At 48.0% G+C, this 23,017-nt stretch overlaps 1 protein-coding gene across 1 annotated transcript; it reads left to right on the top strand.

Moving 5' to 3' along the window:
• Positions 1 to 56: 56 nt before the first annotated feature.
• On the top strand, positions 57 to 18,406 carry PROX2 (prospero homeobox 2). The gene is made up of 6 exons (XM_083838716.1): positions 57 to 2,069; positions 3,430 to 3,560; positions 4,746 to 6,266; positions 6,794 to 6,895; positions 7,000 to 7,194; positions 7,270 to 18,406. Exons 3-6 carry the CDS (start codon positions 4,809 to 4,811, stop codon positions 7,453 to 7,455), a joined length of 1,941 nt encoding a protein of 646 aa, XP_083694842.1. The 5' UTR covers positions 57 to 2,069; positions 3,430 to 3,560; positions 4,746 to 4,808; the 3' UTR covers positions 7,456 to 18,406.
• The last annotated feature ends 4,611 nt before the right edge of the window (positions 18,407 to 23,017 follow it).

Below are 23,017 nucleotides of genomic sequence, written 5' to 3'. Positions count from 1 at the left end.
AGGGGCAGGGCCGCGGGGCTCAGCCCGGGTGGTGCTGCTGCGAACGGCAGCCGCTGGGGCGTTGCGTGGGTAAAGCAAGGAGGCCATCTCGCCGCTGCAATCAGAGAAATAAATCTGCGCATAAGCCCCGCTCCTCGCGTACAGCCTGGGTGTTGGAAGTGTATAAGCACGCCCAACCTTCTGGTTTCTGCCTGCTCCCAGACAGGGAGCCGTTTCTGAAAGAATCACAGGATCATCGAGGTTGGAAGAGACCTCCAAGATCACCCAGTCCAACCTCTGCCCTAACACTAACAAGTCCTCCACTAAACCATATCACTAAGGGCTACATCTAAACGTCTTTTAAAGACCTCCAGGGATGGCGACTCAACCACCTCCCTGGGCAGCCCATTCCAATGCCTAACAACCCTTTCAGTAAAGAAGTTCTTCCTAATATCCAACCTAAACCTCCCCTGGCGCAACTTTAGCCCATTCCCCCTTGTCCTGTCACCAGGCACGTGGGAGAACAGACCAACCCCCACCTCTCTACAGCCTCCTTTAAGGTACCTGTAGAGAGCAATGAGGTCGCCCCTGAGCCTCCTCTTCTCCAGGCTGAACAAGCCCAGCTCCCTCAGCCGCTCCTCGTAAGACTTGTTCTCCAGACCCCTCACCAGCTTCGTTGCCCCTCTCTGGACTCGCTCGAGCACCTCCATATCCGTCTTGTACAGAGGGGCCCTACCCAAAGAACTCATTGCAGTGTCCAAAAAGTACCTTGGGAAAGCCATAAAAGTCTGTCTGGCAATCAGGCATCTCCCAAGGAGCCAGGTCTAGATTACGCATACATCCTTAATTTAGCCATTGGTTAATAATACATCATTGCTAAACTGCAACCTTCAAAAGAGTCTCCTAATATAAGTTTGCAATGAATATCCTCAGTGTGATTTTCAAAAAAAAAAGGTTGAAGAAAAATCAATAGGGTGTAGTCTCTGAGGCTTCAAAGATGTGCTGACAGCTCTAAAGCAAGGCAGCTGTGCCAGGAAGGCTCTCTGTCAGGGATTTCTCTGTGGTCAGTCTATAGAGGGCTGATATCCTTGAGCAAGGCCACCCGGTGTCAACTGCTTCTAACCACAGCCGCCTGCCTACCAAGTGAATAAAACAAGCATCACGGTGTTAGTTAGGTGTGTGGAGGTGAGTTAGACGGAGACCTAGGAAGGGTAGGGGCAGCTCGGTTTTGTCTAGCTCCAGGGAACTTCCACCTGCTCCTCGCCTCCTGCGCTGAGCATCAGGCAGATCGGTCCTGGGGGTGAGGTTGGGATGTGCTGGCGGTAGGAATGCCTCTGACATACCCTACAATAAACGAGGTACTGAATTTGGCTGCTTTTCCTATGTTGTTCCACTTCCCAGCCATTTCCTACATCGCAGACCCCCCAGTATCCCTACGGCAGGGGATGCTAGAAGAAACCGGGCGCTTTCAGCAGGAGTTGGGTGGCACCTGGATCTCCACACCATAGACACCACTTGTGCCTGGTGTATTTGTGTCATCTCACAAACAATTCACCGTCCTGGGTCCTGGATGGGGCCTCCAGGCCAAACCACAGCTTCCCAACCTTCTCAAGGTGGTGCTAGGCGGTGGGACAGCCCTGCAGGTGTGCACGGAGGGGGCTGGTCAGAGCTCTCTGGCCAGAGATTGCCTCCTCGTGAGCCCCAGCTGCGACCAGCCCCTTGGCTGCTACAGCACCGCCGAGCCCCCGGCTCCCCTGGGATGGCAGAGCGCGGCAGGCATCACCCAGCGAGCATCGCCCTGCTCTGCCACGAGAGAGGCTGGGGACCGCCGGACAGAGCAAGCCCAGCACTGGTGCTGTGTCTGTAAGCCTGGGAGACAGCTGAGCAGGGTGCGAGCGGAAGGTGGACGGACCCCTGGACCTCCATCTGCATATTCAGGAGTCATTCCCAGCCGGTTGGCTGCCTCCAGCCACCTCACTCCCTCTTTAAAGGACCTGAGCACAGCGGGAGGACGCAGCGGGGTGGCCTCTCTGGCATCCCACAGCACCCAGCACGCTATCCTCAGGGCTCCCCGTGCCCGGCCGGCCCAGGTGAGCGGGGCAGAGGGGGGCAAGCAGCTCGGGCTGGGGTCCTTGGATAGAGACGGAGGGGATGGGGCAGCTCGGGGGGGACTGGCAGCGCTGGAGGGGCAGCAGGCTGCTCTGTGCCTGGCTCTCCCAGCGAGGGGCGGCTGGGGAGCCCGCATGGGGTCGCTCCCATTTCGGGGAGGACATGCCTGGTTGCTTTTCTGAGTAGCTTTGTCTTGCTCCTTCGGTTCAGTTCAGTCTTTTTCTTCAGTTCAGAGGAGCCTCAGCTTCTTTTTAGTATTTCGGAAGACAGCGCTGGTGAAGGCTGGCTGTAAGAGCACCCATCTGTTAACTCGGCAGGGAAAGGGCTCCGTCAGTGGGAGCAGTTTGTGTGGGGCAGGACCTCCTGGGTAGGACATTTTGGCAGGTTCTGGATCCAGGGCAATGCCTGGAAGCCCCTCACCTTCAGTCCCCTCCTGTCCTCCGTCCTGGGGCTTCCCGTGCCTGCAGCAAATTGGAGCCTCTCCTTGGGGCTGTGGTGGCCAGGGACTGTGGGTTGTGCTCCCACTCCCCAAATCTGCGTGGGGAGGCAGCAGCTCAGGTGCTGGAAGGCTTAGCCAAGCTGAGGGCTCACTGGCAGCTCTGAGTCTGTGGGGAATCCATTGTCCTGGGTTCCCGGGGCTGGAGAGCTTCAGAGTAAGGAGCTGGCAAGGTCCCTGACCCTGCTTTTGAACACAAAAGAGATGAGGAGTTGTGACAGAGCAAGTGCCAAAAGGTGTTTCTGTAACAAAGATGCATCAAAAAGCGAGGCTGCAGGACCAGCTCTCTTGTGCCCATGGCACGTGGAAAGACTTACGAGTGGATGAAAAATATGAATACATACATTTGCTGTGTGCCTTTGCTGAAGGCAGCTGGTAGACCAAGGAGCAGCACACAGTGATCCTGAGAGCTGCCAGCACCCCAGCCTCGTGCAGAGCAAGCAGTCAGACCGCTAGGAAAATGAAATCCTAATGGCTGGGAGGGAGCGGAGACAACACGGGAGAGCAACAAACTTTGTCAGATAACCCAGAAAATGCTTGGTTTGTCAAGACTGGAGCTGGCTGAAGGGACACGGACGAGCCCTGTGGCAGAGAGGCTTAAAGACCTCTTGAGCCAAAGGCTGGTGGTGAGCATCGGCAGGGGTGGGTGCCCTCGGTGCTGGGCGTTGCTGGGAGGGTGCAGCGGCGCTGAGCTCAAAGGATTTAAGTCAACAGTTCCCTCTGCGCAGAGAGCTGCCTCTCCAAAGGGGATGGAGCAGCAGCAGGGAGAATTCAGAGAGGCGTGACAGAGGAGGGGAGCAGTGTGTCTGCTTGGTACTGAGATGACAGGACGGTGTGATTTACAGGGGAGGCAAGCCTGAGGACCCACACTGGGGTGATGAGTCGTGATGTGCAGTTTACAAAAGGTAGAGCTTCTCTCCCAAACACCGGCCTGGACTAAAGGGCCGTTCAAAGAAAGGCAACCTGCTATAAAACAGTGAGTAGAAACATTTTCTACACTGCTCAGTAGCCTGGGGGACTTGCTGTAGAGAGAACAGTCATGGGACAGGAGATTAATGGGATTGAAAATGATCAGACATTTCTGGGCATAGGAAAAAGAATCTCTGGCACTTTAAAGATGCTTGGAAAAGACATAAACCATCCTACCTCAGGTATGGAAAGCTACTGCTAATTAACGTGGTTGATGAGGAAACATCCCACAGGGATTTTTACTCCGTAATGGCCCAGGATGTGAGCTTTCGCTCCTCCTTTTGCAAAGCTGTCAGAACAAGCGAGTGGAGGAGGTGGCTGCCCGTCTGCACTCAACATGACAATTTTAAGCCTGGGGCGGCTGGCTCAGGAGTTTCCTTCTTCCCCGGTAATCCCCATCCTCACCCCTTTTATTCTGTGTTTTAACAAGCCCTTGGCAGCACCGTGCTGTGGTAGCCTCACCATCCCAGCGGTCACACCGTGCTGTCCCTGTCCCCAGCCCCTTGCCGTGCCCCTTCCCACCAGCCCAGCCCCGTGGGAGGCAGATGCTGCCCATCTCCGCGCCCTCGGGGCTCTGGGAGCTATGTTCCATGAATGCCTCCACCGGGGCTGCTGTCCCTGTGCCCGGGCACCCTGCCAGTGCCCGGGAGCACCTGAAACCACCTTTGCCCAGGCGCACCTGGAGGAGGGCTCTGTCTGGTGCTCACTGCCCTCGTACCGGAGTCCACCGGCCCAAAGGGGAGTTTGCCAGCGGTGAGCTCCCTTTCTGCTTATCTGCCTGAGCCCGTGCCTTGCACGTACTCCCGAGGCTCCCGTTTCCTTGGGGACAAGGGAGATGTTTTGTATTTAAAGCCATTGCAGTGTTGATGGAGAAGCTGAAGTCTAGGCACGGTGAGACAGATCCCCAACCCCTCCCAGGGACATGGCTGTGGTGCAGGAAATCCTTGCTGTCGGGCACATCCAGGGCCAAAATGTTTGAAGTGGGCTTCAGGCACCGTAAATGCTTGCTGTCAGCAGCCGGCAGCCTGCTCATGTGTTTTGCAGCACCTGGAGATTTTTGCATGTCTCATTCCCCTGGGTTTTGCAGGGGATTTGGGATGCACTGGGAATCTGGGAGGAAAATCTCTGTCCACGTGCATGGAGGGCGGCTGTGTCCAGTCCTGCCGAGTGATGTTTCTTGCTCTTTCTTCAGCTCCGCGCCTCTAGCTGGCCGAAACCTCGAACGCCTGGGACGCCTGCCAGCCCGTCACTGGAAATGATCCCTTACCAGCTGCAGGGCAGCCCTCCGGTGTCCAGGCAGAAAGATGACCCAACGGATGGCAGGAGGGCCCCTGAGCAGGGCAGAGACCCTGCTGCCTCAGGGCACGGCCAGGGGCTGAAAACAGAGCCCTGTTTCCAGAGGGACTCTCTGTTGTCTTCCCCTGGCGTGTCCCTTGTGTCACAGCTCCTCAGCCACACGGTGGTTAGCAGGAGCCTGGACCCGTGCACCCTTTTCCCTTCCTCGCAGCCAGTGGGGCTGCCCCAGGGCTACGAGCTCGGTGCACCTCCTGGAGAAGGAGCTCAAGCCCTGGCTCTCACCAGGACCCGTGCCCTGGCTCCTGTGCCCTGTGCTGGTGACAGGGAGCCGCTCGCAGACGAGCACCTCCGAGCCAAGCGGGCCAGGGTGGAGAGCATCATCCAAGGCATGAGCCTCCCTACAACCCCACAAGCCCCCGATACCGGCATGGAGGGAGGTGTGGGGCAGGACAGGGAGAAGGGCAGCGAGGGGTCCTGGGAGGGCAAGAGGAAGCCGAGGGTGCCCCAGCAGCAGCGGGGGGTGGGGGTGGCTGGGCAAGGGGCACCCAGAGGGGGCAGCCCCCATGCTGCGGGGTGCCAGCAGCTGAAGGAGCAGCTCTGCTTTCTGGAGCAGCAGCTGAGGTGGCTTCAGGAGAGGTTCTCCCAGGTGTGTGACCCAGGGGACGCTGCCCAGACCCAGGGAGGTGCTGAGAAGGCACAGCCGCTGGCTGGGAAGGCTGGGGACAGACCGGACAGGGACGGTGCTGCTGCTGCCCGCCATCCGCACAAAGCTGCTCCCTGGGGGAGCACCCCAGAGGAGGATGGGCCTGACGGGACGCAGGAGGGTGAGGGGCGAGGCGATGCAGGCGGCCTGCCCTCGGCAGCCAGGGTCCTCTCACAGGCGCTGAAGCGCGAGCTGGCCGGGGTGACGTCCCGCGTGGTGGACTCTGTCCTCACCAGCGTGTGGCCGAAGGCAGCCGGCCACCTCCTGCAGCAGCACCCGGGGCCAGGGGCGGGTGCCAGGGGAGAGCATTTTCCTGCTGGGAAATGCAGAAAACCCCTGACTAAGTCATCCCCCATGGGCACGCTGGGCTCACCCCCACCTGAGGCACCACCACTACCCTCAGGGAAGAGCCTGGGCCCTCACGCCAGCTCCTTCAGCCCCAAGGCAGCCAGAAACCCCCACCAGGCACCCAGTGTGGGTTACACGCTGGGCTCAGCCATCCCGTCAGCACAGGAGAGCCGGCTGCTGGGCCAGCTGCTGGGCTACGGCCACTGGGGGAGCCCCCCTGCCCCACAGAGGCATCCCCCCGAGGCCCCGGACCCTCACTGGGGTGCCACCAGGCTGCGGCCATCGGCGGTGAGGCAGCAGCGGTGCCCCCTGCCCCTGGGCCCCAGCGAGGCTGAGGGGGACGGGATGCCCTTCGCCCCCACCCACGTATCCTTTGGGGCCTGCCCATGGCCTCCCTCGTCCCTGCACGCTGGGGTGGGCTGGCTGGGGGCTGCTGGAGGGCAAACACTGGGACAGGCTGCCTAGTGAGGTGGTTGACGCCCCACTCCTGTCAGTATTCAAGGGAATGCCCTCAGTAATCTGCTTTAACTTCTGGTCAGCCCTGAAGCGGTCAGGCAGCTGGAGGAGATGATTCTGGAGGTCCTTTCCAACTGGGCTGCCCTGTTCTACGCTAAATGCCAGCAGCACTTTGTTACGGTGCGGGCGAGGAGCCCTGGCACAGGCTGCCCAGAGGCTGTGGGGTCTCCTCCTTGGAGACCTTCAAAAGCCGCCTGGAGGTGGGCCTGGGCGCCCTGCTCTGGGTGGCCCTGCTGGAGCGGGGGGTCGGACCTGGTGACCTCCAGAGGTCCCTGCCAGCCTCAGCCATCCCGTGATGCCAGGCGTGGGGATGGGTTTTGGCAGGCGAGCCCGGGGCTGCTGCATGTTGGCTTTCCTTGACCCCAAGACACATCCAGGAGGCGCTGACCCCTGGCCACCTGAAGAAGGCCAAGCTGATGTTCTTCTTCACCCGCTACCCCAGCTCCGCTCTGCTGAGGTCCTACTTCCTCGATGTGCAGGTAGATCTGCTGCGGGACGCGGGGTGCCGGGAGGGACCCGTGGCGGGTGGGATTTTGGTGCTGGTTTTGCTGAGATGCCGGTTTTCCCACTCTGCCCCCGGCAGTTCAGCCGCTGCATCACCTCCCAGCTCATCAAATGGTTCAGCAACTTCCGCGAGTTTTACTACATCCAGGTGGAGAAGTTCGCCCGGCAGGCCCTGCTGGAGGGCGTCACGGACGCCGGAGCCCTGCGGGTCTCGTGGGACTCGGAGCTCTTCCGTGCCCTCAACACGCACTACAACAAGGGGAACGACTTCCAGGTGAGGGGTGTGGGCTGGGACACGGGGCCGTAGGAGCCCACCCGCCCCGGTACCCCCCTGCCCGTCTCTCCACAGGTGCCCGGGCGCTTCCTGGAGGTGGCCAGCCTGACGCTGCAGGAGTTCTTCAGCGCCGTCAGGGCGGGCAAGGACGCTGACCCCTCCTGGAAGAAACCCATTTACAAAATCATCTCCAAACTGGACAGCCACATCCCTGACGTGTTTAAAGCCGTGGGGTGCTCCCAGGAGCTGCTCCGCAGTTGATCCACCATGCAAGGGGACTGAGAAGTTTTTGGGTAACCACTGGTGGGGTGGGGGAGAGGCTGGCTGTGCTGGACATCTCCCGGGCGCAGCTTCTGGCATCCATTATTCCATTTTCTCTCCGTCCTAAAAGACAGTCTCCTAGGGTGAGGTCTGCTGCTCACCCCAGGCACCAGGATTTTATGCTGTGTGTTTTATTTGGCTGCTCAAGCCCGGTGCCAGAGAGCCACGGAGGGGACAGAGGGAGAGGAAGCCAATAGCTTGGAGCCTGGGAAATGGCTGGTCTCCAGGCCCAGCTCCAGCTTCCCCTGGGACTCGGGACAAGCCACCTTCCTCCTCATTTCCAGAGGGCTGCAAATCAGGGCCGACAGCCTGTTTTTGTTTATAAAGCAGGCTGAGGTCCCAACAGTGGGCAAAGTTTTCTTGGCACGGCAGCCCTGCACGCTGTGCCCGCCCCGGCAGCACTCCTCGGGCCCGGTCCAGATACAACACAACAGCGTCCAAAGAAAACATCTGGTGAATTCCAGCGTTTCAAGCAGCCCATGAGAATGGCTGGCCGTGCCTTGGGGATGTAAAACTGTGTGTCATAGCTGGCACAAACAGCCCCCTCCCCTGCCTCCCCTGCGGAGGAGCTGAAGCTGGGCAGCGTGACTTCTGGTTGAACTGCCCAGGACCATCACCCACCACTACCACGTAAGCTCTTCCTGCTGGCCTGGCAGGTTGCAGTCCTGTTCCTGCAGAAGTGTAAGCCAAAGGACATCGCTGTTCGCTGTGGCTGGGACCAAGTGGCTGCTTTTCCACCAGGCGAGGTGTTTTGCTCTCCCGTCCTAGCAGAGGAAGCGGTGGGGGAAGGCAACACACCTGGTGGAAAGGCTGTGAAGAGGAGCAGGAGGAAGGCTCTGAGAGGGGAGCAACCATGCAACTGTATATGAGCAACAACATCCCTGAGCAAAAGGCTTGGGGAGAACAGGACTGAGAAGGGGTCAGGACAGTGCTGGATGTGCTGCAGGGTGCGAGGAAAATCCGGGTGGCAGCATCAGAGGAGTGCACAGGGAGACCTGCAGGCAGGGTGCCTGTGGCTGTAAGGAAGCCACAGCAGGGCGGGATGGGTTCTCCTAAACAGGGGCAGTTTTACTGTGGCCTTTCGCCATCAGAAGTGGGGCTAGCCACATTTCCTGACTGTGTTTGTATGTTAATTGCTTGAGGTTTGTATGTTTTACCACCTCAACTCTAAATATACTCAATCCACTTTTAAATAAATGCATAGTTGAGACTTTACATCCCCAGAGACCCATCTGATAACTTTTCCTCTAACATTTTACCTTGGGAATTTCATACATTTTGTTGGGGAAAAAAAATAACACCACGACAGAAGGGCTTACTCCTGCTGCCAGCATTCCTGTGGGGCCGAGCCACCCTGGCTAACAACTGTGCTCATGTAAACCCACAACCTCACCCCAGAGCCTCAGGTCAATCTGCTGCAAACTCAGCAGCCAGCGGGAGGATGAGAAACCATGGGCTGGAAGCAGAGAAACTCATCCCAAAGCTGACAGGTGCCGGATTCAAATGTCCATCACCTGAGAAGTGCTGCTGGTGACTCCACGAATGACCTGGCCGTGACATTCCTGCAGGCAGCGAGCACTGCAGAGCTGCAGTAGTGCATCAGGTAGGCAAAACGGGCACTGCTGGAACATGAAATGACGGCCTGGCTCAGGGAAGGCATTAATGCATTTTTTTGGCTGTAGGTAAACTATTAGGGGATGTAAGATAGAGATTTAGTGGAGACATGCTATTGGAACAGATTGCTTTGGCACGTACTCCCTGGGGGAAGCAGGTTCTTGCCCAGACGAGTTGCTTCCCTGCTAATACGTGAGTTTGTGGGTGCCAGTGAAGCTGCAGAGGTACTGCTGCAAACCACAGAGTGGCTGAGGTTGGCAGGGACTCCTGGAGGCCATCTGGTCCAACCCCTGCTCAAGCAGGGCCACCCAGGACCATGTCCAGGTAGCTTCTGAAGATGTTCAAGAAGAGGAGACACCACAGCCTCTCTGGGCTACCTGTGCCAGTACTCCATCACCTGCATAGTAAAGAAGTGTCCTGCACCAGTCGCCCTTTGGCTGCCATGAGTATCTTGTATCCATGTGTTGAGTTTTACCCAGGCAGAAAAGGGGAAAAAAAAACCAGCAGGCTAGAATGACTCTGTGAAGAAATGTGGGTTTCGGCGGCTGCTCTGTTGATGATACGGTATGTATCTTCAGTCCAGTGTGCCCAAAACATAGCAGGCAGTTTTTAAATGAAGACAAATAGGTGCCTGCCACATGGAGATTTCTATTAGCAAAGTGTGCGTACTTACAAGGCTAGGGAGAAAAGGAAGAGAGGGTGCCCACCGTGATGATGGTAGTGACCCCTGCGCTTGGGGGGGCTGTGCAAGTTCCACAATTATCCACTGAAACAATGGGGGTAGTGCACTCACCTCCTGCTGACTCAGTTTCAACTTTTTAAAAAGAAGAGTCCGTTCTTTCCACCTATCCAAACGCCCATGGTATATGCAAAAAAAAAACAACAACCCACCCAGAGCCACCAGTAACTGTCTGCTCTGGGAACAGGTCCTCAAGGCTGTCCTACATTTCTAATTGCATTCGTAATCCATCCACAGCAACGTGTCCAGCCCAAACAGCTAACAATAGCAGAGACCACCGAGAGCTAAACGTTGCTATTGCTTTGCCTCTGGGCTCCTGAGTGTCCTGTAGCAGCTGAAAGAGGGAGATGTGACCACATTCACAGCTCGAGAGCCCTTAGTACTCGTGTATGTTATCACAAGGGCTCTCATTACTCACGTACAACTAATTAGAGCTTGAGGAAGTCCCTGCTGAACATTCAGCCCATGTGCAGTAATAGCTCGGGCAGGAAAATCTGACAAGCAATGAAACACCTCAGGTTTTTCTTTACTGCCGCTAGTGGCTTGGACCTGTTTGCTGTGACTGAACCAGCCCTAGAGGTTCCCAGCTCAAGCGGAGGTTCTTGAAAAGGCCCTGCCCTCAAATACCCATCGTGGACAGCGCAGCTTGCTCCAGGTGAACATCCCCCGGTAAGCCAGCAGCTCAGGCTCGTGAAACCTCAGCCACAGTTGCTGTCCTGCGATGCGCACTGGAAGGACAGATGAATCCAGCTGGTGGAGCAGCACCCAAGGCTTGGTACAAGCAGAGGCCCACCTCGCGATCAACTTCTCTATCATTTTTGTAACTTACGAACATTACACTGATCTAAGGAACGAGCGTTGTTTTCTCCCTTTGAGATCCCTGTCATCATATTCACAGTCAGCAATCACACCTACCGGCGGTCTCTGCAGTATTTCCATACGCTTCCCAAATTTAGCCATTTGTTTTTTAGCACTCCTGAGCAGCGGTTCAGAGGGTGATTTTCACTTTGTACGTTAGCATAAAACACCATTCCTGGGTTTGCTATTCCAATAAAATCTGCACCACAAATGCTTTCTGGGGCTACTTCTCGTTATGTACTAAGCGACTGTAACCACACAGCAGTAAGCCTAATTGGCATGAGCCAAACCCGGCAGCCTCCCCGCTGGTGTTTATTGCCCAGGCTCTTATAGCTGTCTTTGTAGTTGTTCTGCTAGATTAAGAAGGATCAGTCTTAAAAGTGTCAGCCTGTAACGAACAGGTTCAATCTTTTTGTCTTACCACAACTGTAGAAAATAAGAACCTAAAAGCAAGCGGTGAAGTTAAAAGTTTGAAGTAAAGCACGAAAAACACAAGATCAAGAAAAAAAATGAAACGTGAAGAAAAGTTTTTACTGTATTTCCCAAAACACGTCATGTATCGTCCACAGCTTCACACAAAGTACAGAAATTATAAAAAAATACTTTGTATTACTTTAATAAACTAGTTAAGGCAAATATCTGAAAACATATATGCATATATACATATATATACTCCTCTCTCTCTTTAAAAAGCCCTCTCTGGGGTCTCAGAACATAATACTCTACAGCCTAAGTAATCATTATCCCTTTCTAGTTGCCAAGCCTGTAAGTAACAGGAAAAAATACGGACAACCTTTTGCAGACAAGGTGAACTGATGGCCAAGGGAGAAGTGTGCCAGCCCTACGCATCTGTGCATCTACTGAGCCTCCAACCTATGCTCAAACAGAAACAATTACAAAGGCTCTTTTTCAATAAAACACCTTAGGAATAGTAGCTACAGTTACAAAAAGATAATGCCTTACAAACCGTATATTTAAAAGCCACAGCACTCTCCTACCCTGAGCAACCCTTATAAAGCAGAATTTAATCTGTTCATTTTCGGAAGTGTTGCAGGCTGTGATCTTGAGGCCAAACAGCAGCAAAACCAGATCTTCTCAGCTTTGACAATCCATGGCCCAACTGAGGCTTCTCAATTTGCTGCATTTCTTCTGTGGAAGGCCACGTCCCAAGCACAGCATGGCGAAGCTGGCACTGAACTCCGTGTGCCTGTTACTTGTGCTCTTCACACACCCCTTGGGTAAGGTGCAAGTGCCCCAGAAGAACCATCAGAAAATGCATTTTGTACTCAGGGCTGGCCAGCGCAATCGAGCCACGTGAATCTGCCACAAACAGCTGCTGGAACTGAGAACAGACGTTTCTGGTGAGCACAGGACCTAGCAGAGCAGCACGTGGGAGCTGGAACACCACCACGGTGAGCACAGTCCGTTCGCTGAGCGGCCTCTAGTCACGACACGGGGTCCTGGCTTCCCAAGTCAAAGCAGGAGTGTTTGATTGGTGACAAAAGTTCTGTTTTGGGAACTTCACGGAGCTTTGATTAGTAACTGAAAGTAAAGGAGTGACAACACGGTACTCACCCATATGTCAGCACTTAGCTGGAGACACGATTTGCTTGTGTAAGCATCTTCTGTCCCACAATGTGATTAGGATGCTGGCAGCAGTGCTCTCTGTATTTGAACTGGCGTGCAAATCAGGGAAACAAAATCCTTGCAGATGGTGGGTCCACTCATAAAGATGCCTGCATTTCATTTTTAGAAGGGTTGCGTTTACTCTGGAAGGAATTGTCCCTGAACATTGTTCTTGAGCAGCTACTATGGGGAAGACTGTGGCAGCACAGCACGTGTTTGGTGCTGAAGAAATTGGTGCCACGTGAACTCTCCAGTAACCGAGACAAAAAATGCAGGATCCTCTTTCTCCCGAGCTGGTGTCAGCTTGTTTCCATATAACCATGCTGAGTAATTCAAACAAGACGACAGCAATTTCTTCCCTTACACGCTCAAACACCAGTAACCATCCTCCTGCCTTCTAACAGCCTACAGTCTGTCTGCATCACTGCTCAACATACAGCAACCTACTGACGGTACTGAGTTACTGAGATCACCACAATTTCATGGCCATTTGTTCCAGTTTTACTGGTTAAGCAAAAACAAGTTTTGCTTTCAACTGCGTCATGAATCACAGGCCAGCACTGATGTAGGTATATCCCAACCGCAATGCTCAAGACCTGTTTCTTAACAGATGTTGACTATTAAGGCCTCAGTCAGTCGGTAGGCTGGCTGTTACCATCAGGTCTTACTGCCCTTAGTGCTTCTGTACGGCCTGTTACAGAACCCACAGCCAGCCACCAGCCTCAGAGCCCCCCAAGCTGCTCTCCCCGCAGAAGATGCTCTCTGGAAAGCAGCGGCAGCAGCAGTCTTTGCAGAGCAGCTCCTCTCTTTGCAAATAATGCTGGAGCCAGTGGGAAAAGTGTTCCTCGGGAGCATGGCACTGACACCACCTGAAAGCAGTCTGTAATGTCCCAGAAGTCTTTTTTTTGAGTATTTACAGGCGCTTGCGCAGTCCCTACAACATGCTCCAGCGATCCAAGGGTTTTGATAGTTGGAGAGTTTGCACAACTCTGTTCACCACCTCCCAGACCTTTTCCTATGAGCATTTTGGTGCCAGTTCAATTGTCTTTAGTCAGTACACTACTGAACGCTCACGTCTTTGCAAGCAGTAAGTGGTTTCTTCCACTGGAAAAAGACCATAGAGTTAAGAGCCCCACACCCAAAGCACAACAACGCACACTGGAAGCTAAAGGTGAGAAAGGATCCTCAGACATACAGAATAACAACAGCTAAGAGAGCTGGGGGAGAGGAAGGTGGAGAGGATGGATAAACACAAATACTGTAGATGTAACTCATATCTTGCAGGCGTAAATCAGAAATCAGCAGAAGTAATGGAGTTATGACAAGGTAAACATGGTGTTAAAAAAAAAATCAAGCCCTACATACAGAAGACCTACAAACACAAGTCCTAAATTCAAATAAGAATAAAAGAGCACTGAGATTAATAGGGAGGAAGGTTTTACACAGAAACCTCTTTTTTTTTTAAAACCAAACTCAAACTTACTTTTAAAGCCTATTTTCACCAAACCCAGTGACATAAAAAACAAACAAACAAAAAAACCACAACCAAGCAACAAAAAAAATCTCAGCTGGCAACAGTACAAGTGAAAAAATGGAGGCCAACTACTACTAAACATATTTCTTTCCAAGATCACCAAAAGCAGCATTTTAAATGCTATGCTCTTTTCAAAGCCTTTGTCTTTCATCAGAGAAAGTCAGCAAAAAAAGTAATCTGAATTTCAGTTCTTACTTTTTCACAGCATACTTCTACACTTCCGTAATTTCCAGAATTCCCTAGAATACCGTTCAGTCTTGATTGTGTTAACTGATATAATCTTTGCCAGGGAAGATGATTGTTTGTAGAGTATGTTAATAATTTTAACTACTTTAAACTCAATTGCAATTAAAGCACCAGAGACCTTCCTTTTCCACAACTGGTGTATCAAAAATAGGGAACAATGAAACCAGCAATAATTATAAAGAAGAAAGCAATCGATACATTGCAGAAAGTTAACAATTTTTCTATGATACGTGGACTCCATCTGTCCATTCAGATATACTGAACTCTATACTGTTTCAGGTCTATAGGACTTGACACAAATGGGGTGGGGAGTGGATAAATCATACAGACTGAAACTTGAAAAGTGACAGAAGGGAAGGTGCTGGAGGCCAATCCCAGCTGGACTGGGCTTATCCAGCTGGAGAACTGAACATAAAGACAATTGATTTCAGCATCACACATTTATTTAAGTTTGATACGACATACACAAGGTGGATCATACATTTGTTCATGACTGGTAGAAAAATGCAGAAAGCACAGAAAATAGATAATTAACCTAACTGGACATCAGGAGAGAGGTACATCATTTCTATCTCCTGTACATCTACACTTACAAGTAGCTCCTGCTGTTGAAAAGAAACTTTCCTCATCTTGATGTATGTAGACAAGGACAGATTAAGATAAAAGAAATGTCAAAATAGTCCAGAGAAGGAAAATTAGTGACTACTGTAAGAGATAAACCACACATCTTTATCTCAGAAAAAGTAAAACTCCTTAACTGGAGGAATTAATACCAAAGTCCCCACCTAAATGATTCATCTAAATAAGAGGCTGATTCAGAACAGCTGCACAAATCATATTTTCCAAAGAATGGCATTTGGAATCAAGCCCTCTGTGAATAAAAACACCCAGATGAAGCACATCCATAAACTGCACTCCTGCACAAGTGCAGTCACCTCGTCACCAACCCTGGACTAAATGTCAATTGTGCAGATTTATAAATAACGTGTATTTCTGAAGCTCTGTTTCATTAGGCATGGTAAACAACCATCCATGACAAGAACACAGCACGCCTATTTGCTGTTTACAGAACTTATCACCAAGAAGGTCAGATATGGAGAAGAAATGTCTGAATAGAGAGAAATTTTGCACTATTCCTTGAGAAAAGGCAATCTCTAGGAGACTGCTCAGCTGTAGCAGACCCTGCTGAGGAACGTCTCTGCACCTGGATGCTACTGCATTGGGGTATGCAGTGCGTGGAGGGCAGCCTTTGAGAAAGAAATTCTCAGTGGCTTTTAAAATTAAATACGAGACTAGGATTTAGATGCAGAATCCAATAAACCATCAAAGCAGAACACAAAACAACAATACGAAGAGGTCAGTGTTTTCAGGTTTAGTAAAAACGTTAATCACGCCAATTTTACTGGTTTTCTTCTGGTTTTACTGAGGCAAATCTAGCACTTTAGTCAGACTTTTATTTTGCGCCGGGTTAATCTTCAAGTAGGAGATAGTCGTGGACTACTAGCGTACCATCACCAGCGCAGCATACTCACCGGGCTAAGTGTCTTGCCCCAACAGATCTGCAGACGCACTGATTAAAGGTACCTGAATATTCTTCTTGAGCTGCATTTGAGCCACATATACTGCAGTGAGGCGATAGCAGACAGACTTCTAAGTAAGACTGAGGAATTTTATACCCAAGTTTCCTTAGGGCCATCCCTTCAGCCTCGCAGCAGATTCTCGCTGCCTGTTGGGAGAAGGGAAGGGAGATACAAACCTTTATATTCCCAGCAGAGGAATATGCAGATTGTAAACTCCTCAGAAAAGGGTATTGACATTCCTCAACTGCAAAGTACCTGCTCCAAAACGTACACTAATCATATCATACAATGTGCATTTGAACCAAAGTTGTTCAAATCGTTTGTGTTAGTGTTTCAAGGATTTCTTGGGACAGATCTTGGTAGTATATCCGATCATGTTGAAGTTCTGTGGTTTCTTAGCTACACTGGAGCGAGCAGGGCTCTTCTTCACGTACCCCACAGAAACAGCTTGCTCTTGTCCACAGCTGAGCTTCCTGTGTTGATGATTTTAAAAATTAATATCCTGATATGCGACTGTTACAGGTGATATAACGCTCTTCTATCCTCCACAGAATCTGCAGTTGCTAATCCACGTGCTTCTGTGTGGAGTAACTACAGGTGAATTCAGGTGAGTTCGGTCGTCCAGCTCTCATAAAGAAAGTAAGGTGTTGTCTCAAGCATAAAATAACAACATAAAATTTCATTCATTATGGTTACTCAGTATTTTATCTTGAAATTAGATCAGAAGTAATGTTAGAGCTTTGGTTTGAACATTCATCCTTATTTTTTCTTCATTCCAAGGGAAAAAATGTGAAAGATTCACTAAGAAACCTTGGAAGATTTCAAAAGAAATCATTTCTTGCTACAATATACTTAGATTCTAAAATCCTAGAATCCTAAAGCAGCTACCAGCAAGTTAAATCCTGTTATCCATTAGATGTCAGCAGTTGTCAAGCACTTTAGCAAGACATAAAGAAACCATTTAAATTCGATACGTCTCCTTAAGGCAGAATGAAGATCTCACTCCATATTTATGCAGCATGTAGGTTCAATGAAATGTAAAATCTTGACAGCAGACTGCAAGTGATACTCTACACAACAGTGCAACGTTAACCCACTGATTTTTTTTTTTCCATGGAAAAATGGTGGCTTTTTCATGAAGTAGAAGTTAATGGCTTAGAAGTGCACTGGGCAATAGGAAACCACAAAAATGTAATGATAGTGGAAACAATTTCAAACTTTTGGTTTTTCTCCAATTTAATCCTGACATGAAAACAGAGCTTTAGTGCCATCTGGTTGTCATTACCTGAAAATCTTGATTTCTGTGTGACTCAGTCTGAGGAGTATATGATGAGGTTTTCCAGACAAGTTAATCTGTCCACGTCTTCTTCAAAGAAAATAATTTGGCAACTTCAGTTCAAAGGGAATAGAAAAACAAACACCTCAAAGAACACCAGTAAAGACTGATCACTTGCACAAGAGTTCTCAGCATCCACAGATGAATAATAAATTGAGACACCGTAGGTGTTTGTCAGTACAGCTGTTTTCTGTGCTCCAAACAGTAATACAGTATTTTTTAGAAAAAAGCAGCTACGTGTACGAAAGCTTACACCTGGATCAGCAACAGCAGTCAAACTCCATTATTACAATGTCACACTTACCAAAACAGAATAAAAAGATAATTTTTAAATGCTGCTTAAGATACCTTGCCTTCCACAGAGCACGTAGTGACAAATTAAAGTCAATGCCTGTATTACCTACCTGTCAAAACAGATACCTCGAGTTTTGTGCTTTACTCATAAGGTAAGGTCATTTGTGTTCTGAAGCAGGGCAGAACTGCAGCACTGCTCGCCTTTTGTGTGTTAAACCCTAGAGGAGGAAAGTAACATCCTACAAGACTTCAGCAGAAGGAATCTTAAGTTTTTGGAAAACGTTTCTATTTTTCGTACAATGTTTCAGTTTACACACTATCTGTTAATGGCTTGTGGTTCTAAAGAGAATTAAAAAGTACTTTCAAATCACCCTTGATAGGCTTTTTCAATACAAATTCCTTTCAAAATCAGCTTGCTCAACTATACTTTGACCTGTAAACAAAAAATTGTATGTATTATTTTAGATTTTCCTCCAGAATTATATATCTACTCAGTTACTATGGCAGATACCTCAGATGGTAGAGTTGCTAGCACGTTCTAGCCACATTAGACAGATTGCAGCTCAGATAATTAGAGTACAACTGACAAAATTCCCATTTTTTTCCCCTTGCCTCCTCCACTTAAATGCATTTTTTTTGCTTCTCCAAGGAACAATGCAGTTACAATTTCCTTCCAAACGCAGCAACATTTCAAGATCTAGTAAGCAAGGGTCTTCACATATTCCCTTGAGATTACTGTGTGTTCAAACACAGCGACATCATGTATGAATACAGGGCTTACAGCAGACAGTCCAGATGCCATTCAAAGTTTGCCAAAAATTCCTGTGTAAAACTGAACATCCATTCATATGCTCTTGTGCATAAATACAAGGGAAGAAATAAGAAGAAATATTTGAATGATTCACATTCTAGAACACAAGCACTAGAGATAGGTCTAGATATTCCACACGAGATTCCGAAAGTTAGAAAAATACAAGGAAAAAAAAAAAGAAACTGTGCCATTTCCATCCAGGCAGCTTTAAAGTTTTTCATATTAAGTTTCAAATGCTAAAATTCAAAGAGATCAGAGACTCCTGACTAGAAACCCAAAACAAAATGGAAAACACCAACTACTTCAAAAACACTTGCAGTTGTCTATTTCCAGTAACTTGCTGTATTTTTCGTTTGCTAACAATACTTGAGCTTACCTGGTTTAACCGAAAGCGTGAACAGAAGAGTACATTCTTCTTCCAAACAGTATTAATCAACTACAAAGTGATATCCATCTCAAATACTGTCATTACACCCTACATGCATCAGGGAGATTTAAGGCTCCAGGCTGCAGATCCGGTACTATGGAAATTTGGAAGTGGTAGAAAGAGGCATCATAATCGCTGGAAGACTCCACTGGTAAGAACGAAACAACAGAATTTCAGCATGAAAGGGATTAATCTTGAGCACAAATCAGAAAATTTACTCTGTGTTCCTTTAGTCAGTGGAAGCATTCTGACTCTCACCTGTAGGAATGGATGAGTAGAAGAGAAAACTACTTTGGGTCAAGCTTTATGAGACGGTAATGAAGATTGCCTTAGGAAACTCAAAATTGTATCACTCATTTTAAATTCTAGGAAATTTCTCTCTTCTCATTTCTACAATAAGAAAACTAAGTATAATCAGTCTTGCACGAGGCTGTAAGAACTGGAATTTCCTTTTACCCACTTACAATTCACGCTGCAAATGCACAGATCTCAACTGAGATGGCCGTCTCTGTTCCTCAAGTACTTTATGTCATGGTACATAGGTTGCATTGGCGCAGTTTGATCTCAGATTGTCTGTGGATCTCAAGTGCAGTATTGCAACCTTGCTTCCCAGGAGTAGTGTGGGAAACAATAAATAACGAAGAGGAGCATAATAAAAAGGAACAACATACCCATCAGCATTTGACTTCCAGAGGCCGCAGACCACGTGAACATTCCCCACACCAAAACTCTCAGCACTGCTTCCCCTGTCCAGGCCATGTACACCGAGTTACAGTAATCCAAGAGAGTTCCTGGGGTGCAGGTGAGTTAACTCCCAATTAGGTAGCTGGCAGGCTCATTAGGAACTTCAGAAGAAAAAGTTCAATTTGTTTCCATCCCAGATCAACCATGTTTTCTTCAAGTCCTGAGGTTTGTCCAGTGTTTTGTGTTTCCATAATTCCACGGCAGTAACATTAATAATAAAATTGTGCAATCTGCTATAGGAAATTGTGTCCAAAGGGCATGAAACACCTCAACTTAAATAAGTGGATTTATATCAGGCAAAGACCTTTCTTCTTCTGTTAACGACAAAGTAGTTTAGGTGGTAACAAGCTGACCCACAGGTCAAATTACTTAATTCGTTTGAAAAGAAATCTCAGAGTGTTCCAGTAATGTTGAAATCTCAATTTGGGAAAAACAGACTTGGGCTCAAGAGGTCTTGTTCTAATTTAAAAGCACGTTAATGAATGAGTCTGCTTCTGCAGGAAGCATACTTTCCAGTGTGACTTACAGATCACGATCCGTCATAACAATTTTAACTATTCAAAGCAACTGGACCAGATGTGGGATTTTCGGGGGGTAGGCTAATCAATTTGTTACACTGTAATAATACAACTATTGTTTTCAATTCAATCCTTTCATAAAAAAACATTATTGGAATGATACTCAGTATCTAAATGGTCATTCAGCAATTAAAATGCTTCAGAAAATAGTTAAGGCCGTGCCTTAAAAGCAGATAATAACAGCAACGTAATGTTTACAAGCAGACAGGCAAGGAACATAGTTAACGGACAAGCATCATAGAGATGACTGGATCAAGTCCAAAAAATACCAAATCCAAACTGACAGGTGAAAAGTGAAAAATCTAACTTGTACCAACTGCCAACTTTTCTCTTGTAAAGATGGGAAACTAATAATACAAGGTAAGTTGTTCATCTATGTTGATGTGAACATTTAAGAAAAAGCAAACCATGACATTTCCAGGTGATGTAATACTATATGCTGGATTTTTAATCTTGCATACCATAGTCAGGCCATAAAGCTTAATGAGCAATTCTAGAGTAAAACACACAAGACAACTGAAGATGACACCTAAGCTCTATTCATGTATCCATACATTGCCTTAGGTTATGTTTCCTTGCAAAAAGCACGTGTATTTCTTATATGAGGTAGGTAGTTTCAGTATTCTTAACAAAGCAGACGGTCTTAAGCAACTGAAGTGCCATTAAAAATTGTAATTCAGAGAAAACAGTCTTAACAGTCAACTTTGCTCAAGAGGTAGTGGCAGCTCCATTCTGCAGCAGCTGATGATTTTTTTTCTAGGTTGTATTTTTAAATGTGATGCACTACACAGAAACAGTCCAATCTAGAGTTAACGTAATTGCATGCATAGAAAAAGATGGATCTTAAAGTGCTGGATGCATAATTTCCTATTTTTCCTATTATCAAAATGGACATTTTTTCTGTTCATTGCTGTAAGAGATTCTAGAGCCAATATCGGTGAGCAGACGGGTTAAGAACTAAATCAGGATCAAGCCTTACTGGGTTCTATAGCAAAAGATTCTCCAGACAAAACAGAAATCACTCATCACCAAACTCTGACTGTAAGCCAAGTATTGGACTACCCAGCCATTCTCAGTTCTGTGCCAGCAGCAATGACGAATTTCTCATTTTTGCTTGATTTCTTCACTCAATGAAGGACTAGAGTATGAGGAATCTGTTACATGCTGTAGCTCTGGCAAAATGTTATTTTCTTTGAGAGCCACTTCCCATCAGGCAGATGAAAACTAACCTGCAAAGCTTTCAAACCAACTGAAACAGACAGCAATACCATAGAAATGGAAAAGGTGGAACTTTAGGGAGCCAGAAAAGGAGAACAACCACTGCTAGCACCCCCAACGTGTTTTCATAACAGAAGTTTTGCCCTAAATTTGAAAACTGATACATTTTCTCTCTCTTATTAGAATTGAGTATAACTATGTGTATTCTCTGTCCATCTCTTTAACTCTGTGTTAACCACACAATGAATTTGACGTAACCTGAGTGTTACCTGCTGAAGAAGTTTTCAAAATTGTTAAAAGTAGTAAACAATACAATCAGTTCTGTCACATGCTATCCCTTTGCATGCTCCAGAAATATTATTTAGCCTGGAAAGGAAATGTTAGAAAAGGTCCTGGTTTAGGTTTATCACCAAAAATACAGACAAAACAATTAACAAGTCAAGAAGCTTCTTAAAAGTCAAGCAACAGCATCAAATCGTAACAGTGGCATGCGTGTCACAAGAACTCCAGTTCTGTTAGGGACAACTTATGGTAGACTGAAAGCCATTTTACACATACCTGAGAGAGCAGCTTCTCTGAAGTGAAGCTTGCCTGATTTCCACAACAATATACAAGGGCTATTATTTCTTAACTATTATTTTCCCTTTGTGAACAACTCTCTGCCAGAGAGTTCAGAGAATTCAAAGAACACTTGGCAACATTTAAAAAAGAAAGTATATGTGCTATATAATAGCATGCATACACAGAAAATGCATATTCATTACCTTCCATTTTAAGAACATTGCATTCAGGGACCTTGGTTTTCTTGTATTAAACACATTCAGGGCATAACACAAGTCCATATATTCATATATTTTCCAGAGAGCTTTCAATCATGCACCACAGACAAAGCTGAGAAACATCCAAAAAAACCAAGCCATTAGAATGGCAAACAAAACCATCCATTAGCACCATTAGCTCTCCTCAACAACATAAACCATAACCACATCAGAACCAGCTCATTTCCCAACCTAAAAGAAAACCACAACGTAATCACTCAGCAGAGCAACAAAGAGTAGCAGAGAAGGAAATTCAGAACTTCATTCGCTTCCCTCAGGAAGATCAGGAGAAAAATTTCAGTTCACCACTAAAACAATTATTTTAGGATTTAAATACCTTGCCTGGTCACAACGTTGTTAACACAAGGTATTTGCTTCAAAACCTGAGAGGACAAAAGAAAGTTTTCACCAGCAAACCTGTGATACTGTGCAGAAATGGTATGTCAGCGTCTATGAAGAATTTGCACCACTTTTTATAGTGCGGACTATTATTTTTCAGCAAGTTAAACGTATTTATTAGAGGAATAGAAGGGTATAACTACTGGTGTTTGTTGCTTCTTTTTATGATGTTTCTCTACAAGACAGTAGACTTACAAATGGAATGAAATGTCCTGATAGGGACCAGTGTTGTCTAAAAGACATAGTAAGACCCAAATGAATTTTCTATGCTGCCCTCCAGAGAATGCTGTAGTGGAATGCCATAGCTTTCAAGTTCAGCATTAAAGAAACATTTTTCTTACATTACTACCCTGAGTATTTCAGAGGCATCCAAAAGAATTTATACTCACGTAGTAATGGAAATTTGACATAACTGAGAAACTAGGATCCAGAAAATGATCATTTTTGCTCTCCCAGAAGAAAGAGAATGATAATGGCTCCTAAAGGCCAGCAAAACCTGGGGCCTTAATGGAGCTGTCTCTGAGCGGAAGAGCAGGTGATAAACCCAGAAGACAGGACACATTCCAGAGTATGAGCACCTCTTCCAGGTAAGGATGGCTCTGAGCACTGTCAACATGTGAACACACAGACCACAATTAAAATGTGAAACAAAAACCATGCTATATGGTCCACCAAGAATA

This window comes from Anser anser (genome assembly GCF_964211835.1).
Source record: "Anser anser genome assembly, chromosome: 5".
In the NCBI taxonomy this organism is placed as follows: Eukaryota; Metazoa; Chordata; class Aves; order Anseriformes; family Anatidae; genus Anser; species Anser anser.
This window is presented reverse-complemented; position numbering and strand designations above follow the sequence as displayed.

Coding starts and splice junctions, on each gene's coding strand:
- PROX2 (XM_083838716.1), top strand. CDS start 4,809: ATGATCCCTTACCAGCTGCAGGGCAGCCCTCCGGTGTCCAGGCAGAAA. Junction 6,267..6,793: donor TGCCCTTCGCCCCCACCCAC/GTATCCTTTGGG, acceptor AGACACATCCAG/GAGGCGCTGACCCCTGGCCA. Junction 6,896..6,999: donor CCTACTTCCTCGATGTGCAG/GTAGATCTGCTG, acceptor TGCCCCCGGCAG/TTCAGCCGCTGCATCACCTC.